The sequence below is a fragment of the Neolamprologus brichardi genome, chromosome 22 (assembly GCF_056152115.1).
Source record: "Neolamprologus brichardi isolate AB-2024 chromosome 22, ASM5615211v1, whole genome shotgun sequence".
Taxonomy (NCBI): domain Eukaryota; kingdom Metazoa; phylum Chordata; class Actinopteri; order Cichliformes; family Cichlidae; genus Neolamprologus; species Neolamprologus brichardi.
This window is the reverse complement of record NC_142124.1, coordinates 19,503,955-19,513,911: the sequence shown is the minus strand read 5'-3', so window position 1 is coordinate 19,513,911 and position 9,957 is coordinate 19,503,955. Positions and strand designations below refer to the sequence as shown.

General features: G+C 42.4%; 1 protein-coding gene across 1 annotated transcript; it reads left to right on the top strand.

The window, feature by feature from the left end:
- The first annotated feature begins 250 nt into the window (after positions 1 to 250).
- Positions 251 to 8,801, top strand: dync1li1 (dynein, cytoplasmic 1, light intermediate chain 1). The gene is made up of 13 exons (XM_006787711.3): positions 251 to 417; positions 684 to 757; positions 2,659 to 2,775; positions 2,935 to 3,165; positions 3,415 to 3,569; positions 3,780 to 3,873; positions 4,403 to 4,538; positions 4,631 to 4,742; positions 4,988 to 5,047; positions 5,187 to 5,231; positions 5,360 to 5,447; positions 5,563 to 5,685; positions 7,531 to 8,801. The coding sequence occupies exons 1-13, from the start codon at positions 314 to 316 to the stop codon at positions 7,647 to 7,649; spliced, it is 1,458 nt and encodes a 485-aa protein (XP_006787774.1). The 5' UTR covers positions 251 to 313; the 3' UTR covers positions 7,650 to 8,801.
- The last annotated feature ends 1,156 nt before the right edge of the window (positions 8,802 to 9,957 follow it).

Below are 9,957 nucleotides of genomic sequence, written 5' to 3'. Positions count from 1 at the left end.
CAGTTATTTCCATACAGCCCATACTTGTTGTATTATTATTATTATTATTATTATTATTATTATTATTATTATTATTATTATTATTATTATTATTATATTGTTGTTGGTTTTTAACAGATTTATTTTGAATAATGCAGAAACACTGCATGTGGACTTTGCCTGGGTTTGTGTCACACTGCCCTGTGGCTGAGATCATTTCATGTCTGGAGCAGGGACAGCAGCTTTGTGCGGGCGGACCACGCCCCGGGCCGGGCTAGGTTAGCGCTCTGCTGCTACATCCGGGCGCTCCGTTCGGTTTCCAAGCCCTGCGAAGATGGCGACTTCAGGGAGGAGTGCACTATTATCCTCCAATTCAACTGGACCTAGGAGCACACTGGAGAACTCCAACCCAGAAGAGGATGATGGGCAGAACTTATGGTGGGCGATGGCTGATTAGAGCTGGTTTATTGGGAGCAGAATTTGGGGGCGCGGAGAGTCCACTGTGCTGGGATAAGGATGGTTTGACAGCTAGCCTGCTAACGAGGCTAGCTAGCATCAGCACCAGACTGATTGGGCACTGGTGACACAGCAGCAGCAGCAGCATTACTACTAGCTTGTTTTAGCTTCTCGCTGTCAATCGTTTGTTTGTGAATGAATGAACAAGCATGTTTGGGCGTGTTGTAACGGGGATGCTCTGTGTGCAGGTCCACAATCCTGAGCGAAGTGTCAACCCATTCAAGATCAAAGCTACCGTCTGGGAAAAATGTCCTGGTCATGGGTGGGTATCTGTGTTTGTCTGCACTCTCCTGGCTAACCAGTAGGCACCGTTAGCTCCAACAGCCAAGGAGCTGGTGATCACCTCATCCGAGCAGTTAGACTTAATTTTCCTGCTAAGCTAGCATCTCTTTGGACTGATGAGGCTTTGTTGTTGATGCGTGGGCTAGCTGAGGAGAGGTGGAGACAGGTGTATTTTGTGAGCGCCTGCAGTGGCGCGCGGTCATGTACGCGCGCGCACGCACACACACAAGCTCACGATGATATGTAAGCTAATACAGCCGCTTTGAAAGCCTGCAAGTCATTCTAGCAGTCAGCGATGCTAGCAGCAGCTAGGCAGAGATGATTGTGAGTGGACGGGACAGACCAGCGGACTGTGTTGTTGTTGTTTTATTGTGCAGGACCACAGAGCTCCGCGTGGGTGAAGCGGACAGGGTGCCTCCCTGTCTCGCTCCGTTCTCGTGCCACGACACAAAACACACTGTCGGCACATCCGCCCGGGATAATCCGCAGCCCGCACACCCATTCCAGCTAATCAGACAGCTATACCCATGTACAATGACGGCGAGAGGCCATTTGACTATAATGCTACCTGTGACAACATCATCAGCACTGCTTTATGATGAGTCCCCCTGTCGGTGTAAGTTAATATGGCAGCGAGCAGGAATGGATGCAGCTCTGACCTAATCACATACAATAACAATGCTTTTGTGTCAGCTAAGAGGATAGCAGGAACCGCTTAAATGTCTCCACACATGCACAGCATATTGTATCGTCCTTAGATCGCTCTTTAAAACAATAACCTCTATGACATAAGCAAAAAATACATATATATTAACCATAGACAGTTTTTTTTGTTTCAATTCAGAGTTTTCTAAATGTAGTTTCAATGGAAGCTTATTTGTGTCATTGAATTTTTATGCATTTATTTATTTACCAGGTGAAACGTAGTGAAAATGTATGACAAAAAAAGACTAATTTGATGAAGGTAATAGCTAATGCCATTTCGTGTCTGTTATTGTTAAATTACATTTTAAATGATAAAAAAAAAGGATTTCATTTTTTACAGTAATTATTTTTAAAAACAATTTCATAGTTCTTCACAATTTTCATAAAACACACATTAAATATAAGTGTATATATCGTGATATAAAGGACACAAATTTAATCATATATTCATACCTGTTTATATGCAATGATCCTTTCAATAAGACATTGTTGGAATCATAGTCAAAAGTGAGGGGAATGAACTAAAACTAGTAGTAAACATGCAGAAAAGAACCATAAAACACATAATCTATATAATGTGTTCTAATCAGGCTGATGCGTTTTGTCTTTTCTGTAACATCTATCCATTCATTTTCTTCCACCTATTAGAGTCAGGGTTGCTATCCCAGCTGTCATAGGGCGAGAGGCAAGGTATGCCCTGGGCAGCCTGCCAGTCTGTCACAGGGCTAACATAGACACAGACACACCGGTGAGTCTAAACTCCTCACAGAAAGGCCCTAGAATCCAGGAGCTTCTTGCTGTGAGGAGACTGTGCTAACCACCCTGTCGCCTGTCTTATTAATAATACATTTGAAGTTTGCTGGTTAGGCATAGAAAGCAATTTTTGTGACACACCTTGACCTATAGGAAATGCTTCCTATATATTAATATTATAGGTATTACCTTTGAATTATGTGCAGCTCATAACACCAGATGGAGGTTAATTATCAAATTGTATACCTGAAACAGGGCTGTAGTGTATTGGTAGACCTCAGTTTTCATGCCACTTAAAACGCTTTTTCCAAATTTATTATTATTTTTTTTGTTCTTGTGTTGTTGTATCTGATTGGGGGGTGCATATTGTGTTTGACTGGTTATATTTACTGTATGTTATGTACTGACTTTATGTGTGTTTAGGTGAGGTGGGCTCGGGAAAGACCACTTTGGTTGCAAAGCTACAAGGGGTTGAAGAGTACATGAAAGGCCGTGGCCTGGAATATCTCTACTTCAGTGTTCACGACGATGACATTGATGGTAACCTGCAAACGCCTGCTGTTCACAAAACAAATTACAGAGTCTTACTGTGCTTCTGTTTTTGTGACTGCAGAGTAAACTCGAGCGCTGAATATATCAGGAGGCTGTATCGGAATGTTTACTTGAACCTGCTTTGTGTGTGTTTGTGTGTGTATTTAGACCACACTAGATGTAATGCCTGGGTGTTAGACGGAGACCTTTACCATAAGGGTCTACAGGGAGTAGCTGTACCGGTGGACTCTATCGACAACACGTTGCTCCTGATAACGGTTGACATGTCGCGGCCTTGGAACGCCCTGGACTCTCTCCAGAAGTGGGCCGCCGTTGCTAGGGAACACATTGACAAACTCCGAGTCCCCCCAGAAAAGCTGCGGGAGCTGGAGCACAGACGTGAGTCATACTGACAGCAGTCAGACTTAGAAGTAGATAAATCATAATTTCTTCACAAAAATTGATCTTGGAAATATAAAATGTTACTCAGAGAAGTGGCATCTTTGTAAAAGACTTACATGGGTTTGTCTAAAGAGGTTCATTAGAAGAATTCTAACAGGAGGTTTTTAAAAACTGACCTCTTCAAGGTCCCAATAATTGCTTATCTGTCTGTGCACCTTAACGGTGTTTGCTTGCATTTGCACGCAGTGGTGAAGCAGTTCCAGGAGTACACAGAGCCGGGTACCGGGGAGGATGGAGCACCGCAGAGGAGGAGTGAAGAAGAAGAGAGCGTGCTGCTGCCCTTAGGAGACAACACACTTACACACAACCTGGGAATACCAGTAGTGGTGGTCTGCACAAAGGTACACATAACACTGTTTTTCCTCCACACGCTGCAAAAGTTGTACCATGTGTCATTTTAAGCTTCGTGGCCTTTAAGATGGAGTTTTGGGTCTATTGTTTGTTTTTGTGTTTTTTTAGCAGGAAAGGTTTCATCTCATAGCAACACAGTGCTTATTTTTTGCATCTCTGTACAAGCATTCAACTCTGGCGTCTGTTTATCCGTTCCTCAGTGCGATGCTATCAGCACACTGGAAAAAGAGCACGACTACAGAGACGAACACCTGGATTTCATCCAGTTCCACATCAGACGTTTCTGTCTGCAGTGTATCCTTCCTTAACAAACTGATGGCTAGCGCAACCTGTAACGCAAAAGTCGTACTGTTGTAGAGAACATAATGAAAATGTGGTGCATATGCAGTGTCTTTACGTGGCTGTGGAGCTTTACATTTTGTCTGTTCCCTTCTATGAGGTGTTTTGTCCATAGGATTTCCCTGGCACTGTAAGCTGCTAAAAGTTGAACTTTCATTTATTTTTGCAAACTGAGTTCAGTTATTGTCAGAGTTCACCCAGTATTGCTTCAAGTTGTTTGTTTCTCTGCATAATTTCACTCAGTCAATAGTGAGTGAAAGCAGGATTTCATTTTTCAGGTTTATTGTGTTTAAAAACGAGCACAAAGACTAAAATAATTGCACGCTGCCTCAGTTCTTTTGTGCCCCCGTAGCAATTATAAGCCAGAATTGGGTTTTTCAGTGTCACTGTTATTAAATAAAAGAATTTTGTTTTTGTTAGTGTTTATCATCGTTTCTGGCTCTAGATATTGGAGTGTTGAAAACATCCTTGACAGCTGTGTCAGATGGCGCATCTCTGCTTTACACATCAGTGAAGGAAATGAAGAACCTGGACATCTTGTATAAATACCTGGTCCACAGACTCTATGGCTTTCCATTCCACTGCCCTGCGCAAGTGGTGGAAAGAGATGCCGTCTTTATGTAAGCTGGGTTTTGCGCACATGTGTGCATATTTAAAGTGCTGTGGGCACCACCTGTTTCTGGTTTGTAACCAAGTCTCCCCCCTCTACCAGTCCATCAGGTTGGGACAACGAGAAAAAGATCGCCATACTTAATGAGAACTTCCAGACAATAAAAGCAGAGGACAGCTTCGAGGATGTAATAGTTAAGCCACCAGTCAGAAAGGTACATGCTGAAACATCCTCTTATGCCAGTTAATCCCACCAAGTCACACTTAGATTACTATTATAATATCATATGCTACCACAAGCCATCATTTTTACAGTTCATAGCGGTTGCACTAACCTTTAATGTCCCTGCAGGGGCTCACAATCATTTTTGGTCAAATACAGTTGCTTTTGAGCTATAAAGAAGCAAAAAACATTGATGCATTTATATGTTGTGTTTTTTTTCCTCTTTCCTTTCATTAGATTGTGCACGAAAAGGAGATTCAGGCAGAAGACGACCAAGTGTTTCTGGTAAAACTGCAGGTCAGAAAACATTTCACCGGTGTCGATGCTATTTGGGTTTGCTGCTTGCAGGTGCTCAAATTAACTCACACTTGAGGGTTTTAATATGTTAATGAAGGGCTAATTCGAGTGCGTGTGCATGTTGTGCTCTAATTTACAGTCGCTGCTCGCCAAACAGCCCGCTGTGACAGCAGGACGACCAGTGGTGAGCGGTCCATTTTATTTATTTATTTTTTCCTCCCAAGTTTTGGCTCGCATGATAACAGAAAGCTCCCTCCAGTGTCCTTATGTGTGAAATCAACTTGGGTTTTTTTTTTCCCCCCCCTAATATAGGACACCACAAGCAGGGCACCCACGGGCTCTCCGAGGACGAGTAATCGCTCTGCAGCGGCCAACGTAGCAAATGCTATGCCACAGTCCGGTATGTCAGGCATTTCGTCCTTGCGCAAAGACACGCGTGTCGGTTTCTCTCTAAGTGCGCTGCTGTTTGTACGTCTGTGCGCATGTTTTTTAACTCGAGTCTCATTATGCTGCAGGTCAGACTAGTGAGGGTGTGCTAGCCAATTTCTTCAACAGTCTACTGACAAAGAAAGCGGGGACGGCAGGGCCCGGCACACCAGGTGGTGGCAACAATACGCCGGGAACTGTACGGAAGTCAGGTGAGAACACGCTGAGGCGTTGGAAGCGCTCTGCTTTTGTACCCCTGAATGGAAGTGACCTGTTATTCAGCTGTCTTTGAAGACATCGCATATTTATTCAGTACTCATCACCTGAGCTTCTGTTTGTTTTTGTCACCTGTTTGCCATCCTTCCTCTTGACTCTCATCCTCACACTCCAGACGTAAACACAACCCTTAATAAAGACAGTCATTAAAGGGCCTGTGTGCATCTACAAGTTGCACAAACCTACACCCATCACCGTCATCTCTATGTCTGTTTGTAGCTCCGTGTGAACGTCTTGTCCTTCTTAACTAACCCTCACCGTCTTGTGTGCAGTCTCACTGTTAACGCCATTCATAATGTGTGTGTGTTTGTGTGTGTATGCACTAGTCAGAGGATGCTGGCCACGTTAAGGTGTGTGTGAGCAAGATATTTCTCATCATTATTGCTTGCGTATGACACCGAGAGCACCCATTTATTCTTTTGACACGCCTTCTCCAGCATCCAAAGCAGGAGTATTGCTGGGATCAGTCCTCCTGTATCACTATTTACTTCTCGTATAAAGACAGAGACTGGGCTGCGGGCTTTCTGTTTATGTTAATTTATTTACATATGATCTATTCTTTCAATATGGAGGTTATGTCTATATATAAGTTTGCCCAAGCTGAGAACTAAAGTAGGGGTCCAGGAGATGATCCCATAGCTATTTAATTACTTCTCCGCCATATGCCTAAGTTTTGCCTTCAGAGATTAGTCTCAATGATCGAATATGTAATAGAATAAATGTGCTGATTTTTGTGGCTAGGAGCACATCTACAAAATGTGAAGATTACCAGCAGTAAACCAGGAAGACAAGGATGAATGGATTTTAATGACAGTCGCATCCCATTTATTTTCCCTTTTCCCTAATACCCCTGTCTTCTTGTTACTCTCTCACTTTGAATGATTTGTTTGCATGTTGCATTGCATTTCACTAACATCTGCCAAAGTCAGTGCACATGATTCTGAGTAAGGCTGGGTTATATGAAGGAAATACACTTAAAAACACGATAGCTGTAAACAGCTTACATTGTATAGCCAGCATATATGCAGGTGTTTTCAGCCGTCATGCACACACTGTGGAAACTTTCATATTCAAATGAAAGCTTTATATTAATATAAAAATTGTATATTTATATAAAAATCTTTATATTCTAATATATTGCCTTTTGCTGTGTAATTTAGACAACAAGTGCAAGAAGAGCCAACGGCAGTTGACTACAGTACTTTGATGTCTTTTAAAATAGGATTGATATGATCACACAGTTATTGCACAAATGTGTAATCCTGGACAGAAATAAATGATCTCTTTCTATATGTAGATAGGAATGGCACTAATAAAGACTTTGAAAAACATATTTTACCACTTTGCATCGTTGGCTTGGCTCGCTCTGTTGAATTTATAAGCCTATTGTCATTATCCTGAGGAGCAGCAGAAGCGCTGCGGTTCCTCATGCAAATGAGTTGAGACAGAATGAGACCACTGAAACCAGTGCAGTCGTCTGCTTGTATTATAGATGAAAAATATCCATTAACAGTACTAAAATCATGTTACTTTTCATAACTGTCCATGATGAATGATCAGCTTCTTACCCAGCTCTTATTTTAACCATGTGCACTTAGCTCCCCCACCCCCCCCCCACCCCCTCTCTCTTGCTCTTTCTCTCTCTATTGCATTGTGCTTTGTTAACCACTCAGTGCTGTGAAAACGCACTGCTATTTGCTGCATTGGCTAAGCGGCTTGTTTATTTGATTGTGTATTCTGTGACATAGCACCGATTTGTACGTCCCTGCTAACATTTGTAGGTTCAAAGCTGGGCCTCAGCGACGTCCAGGCAGAGCTGGACCGCATAGCCAGCCGAGAGACTGACTCTGACTTGTCCAATGCCAACGACACCCCTGCCACCGATGGGCAGGACACATGAAGACCAGCACCCTGCTCTCCTTCCCTCCATCCCCTGCACCTCACTCACCGTCCGCCTCCCTTCTTCCCTCCACTCTCCACCTCGTCATAAAGATACAGGGAAAAGGGAATGGGTGGACATACCAGTTCCCCCCCTCCCCATTCTCCTTCACTTTCTCCTAAAGGAGACGAACTCGCCCTTTACCCACACTTTGTTCCCGCTCACTCCCTGTTTTCTTCCCAGCTGTTACACCAAGGACAAGTATTTGTCTCTTTTAAATACAAGACGGTCTGTTACATGAGAAGTATATGGTTAGTGGGAGGGGGGCAATGGGGGTGTAAAGGCTGGGATGAGAGTTGGTTGGATTGCAAGAACGATAACAATGGTGTTTTATCCAGCCACTGATTGTGATGGTACAGGTGGTGTTTTTACTGTAGGAAACGCTGAGGGCGCATGATGATGAAACTGCACTTAGGTAATAACATAGGGATGAATGTGTGTGTGTGTGTGTTCCTGGGTTTAATGTATGTCTGGTAAGTCACACTTGGCCAGATGAAGACGTGTAGAAGAAGAAGGAAAAAGAAAAATGCCTGACATAAAAACTGCAAGAAGTTTTTTTTATGATGAAGGGGAAAAAACATATTAGTTTTGTTTGTGAGTGTGTGTGTGTATGAATGAGAGTGAGGCAAATAGAACTGTTTCGTCGAGAGATTTTTTGGCTGTTTGCATTTCAACCAAATGACAAAACAAAACAAAAACATTACTATGCTCTTACACTAGAAACTCTTAAAACAGTGCAAACTCTAATTGCAGCAACAGAGTCTGCATTACTACACAAACCAAACAACAGACCTGACACTCAAGCTCTGTCATGGTACCCTACGATTGGCCAAACTGCCCCTCGAGGTACAGACCAGACTGTGCACTGAAAAAAGGGAAGGTTTCAGAGGGTAGGTGTGTAGCTGAGCTTTACTTGTTCAGAAACACTAGCAATTAAGTTCCATAGTTACTGCTGGCAAGGGGAATGGCTTTTGGGGGGGGGGGGGGGTCACAACAAGAATGTACAGTCATTGTCTCGCTGATCGGTCCCGTTATTTCAGATCTCTGTGTTGACGTTTGTATAATCAGATCTGTCAATCAGTTAAATAAAAGTTGTATTTATTCGGATTCATCCACCTGGCTTCCGTTTTGTTTTTTGACAGACAAAATCTGCAGTCTCTTAAGTTAGGTACCTGAAGGTTGAGCCCACCCCCACCCGCTTCAGTGACCTGCAAGTGACCTTGGATTATCCTTTGTTTTGAAGAATGAAAAATATCGGTTGTGGCCTTTGGTGCACAAGACTTGCAAGTGGATGAAACATAAGAAGTGTTTTCAGACACTGTTTTGAGTGCAGTGCTTGTCCTAAGACTCAAACAAAAGAGTTTGTTTGAGACAATATTAAATACCATTGGGATCATGAAGCAACAATCATATTAAAAGCTCTTATTGTGTTTCTAGTGGTTTACTTTTTACCTTGACCACCATGAATATACACTATACAATATATAGTATTTACAAAGACTCTGAGGAACACCAAATGAATAAACCCTTACACAAAAGTGTTGGTTTAACACATCACATTATTAGAATCGGTGCATTGGTCAGCACTGTTACCACATAGCAACCGGGTCTTGGGCTTAAATCCACTGACTTGTTGTAGAGCTTGCATGTCCTTCCCATTCTTACATTCCCCCCATGATTAACATGAAATGCTAGGTTTCATGTCTTTAATAAACCCTTAAACCTGCTTACATAAGAGACTGGAAGGAATATGAACATCACATTATGTCAGATAAATTCATGCAAAGGGTGTGGATTTCTGTTTGACACAATGTTACAGGAGACGCCTGGTTCACATTCTAATCTGCAGATGATAACATGCAGTGTGTAGTATTATTATTATTATTATTATTATTATTATTATTATTATTATTACTTTGATGCATGTCTGAGCTGGTTCCTTGATTTTAGCTCCACATGCTGAGACAATAAAGCTCAAAATGATGGAAATGCAGTCTCATGTATTCATTTGGTCTGGCTGCATCACTGAGAATCATTACACACGTGTTGTTTATTGCCATACTACAGACTTACATCATTTTCATCATCAAATAAATTACAGGAATATAACTTTTCATTGTAGCATCTAACTGTCAGTCACTATAGTAACAGCAGTAACAACAGTAGGTATATGCTTCTCAATAGCACTTTGGACTTTGACCTTTTCTGGCTTGAGGCATGCATGGCGCACATGATCATGCACAAATAGTCCGCATTGCTCTGTGCTTTG

What these genes read in the sequence shown, in the direction of transcription:
- dync1li1 (XM_006787711.3), top strand. Translation starts at nt 314, where the DNA reads ATGGCGACTTCAGGGAGGAGTGCACTATTATCCTCCAATTCAACTGGA. An exon ending in GATGATGGGCAGAACTTATG is followed by an intron (nt 418 to 683) that starts GTGGGCGATGGC and finishes CTCTGTGTGCAG; the next exon opens with GTCCACAATCCTGAGCGAAG. An exon ending in AAATGCTATGCCACAGTCCG is followed by an intron (nt 5,448 to 5,562) that starts GTATGTCAGGCA and finishes ATTATGCTGCAG; the next exon opens with GTCAGACTAGTGAGGGTGTG.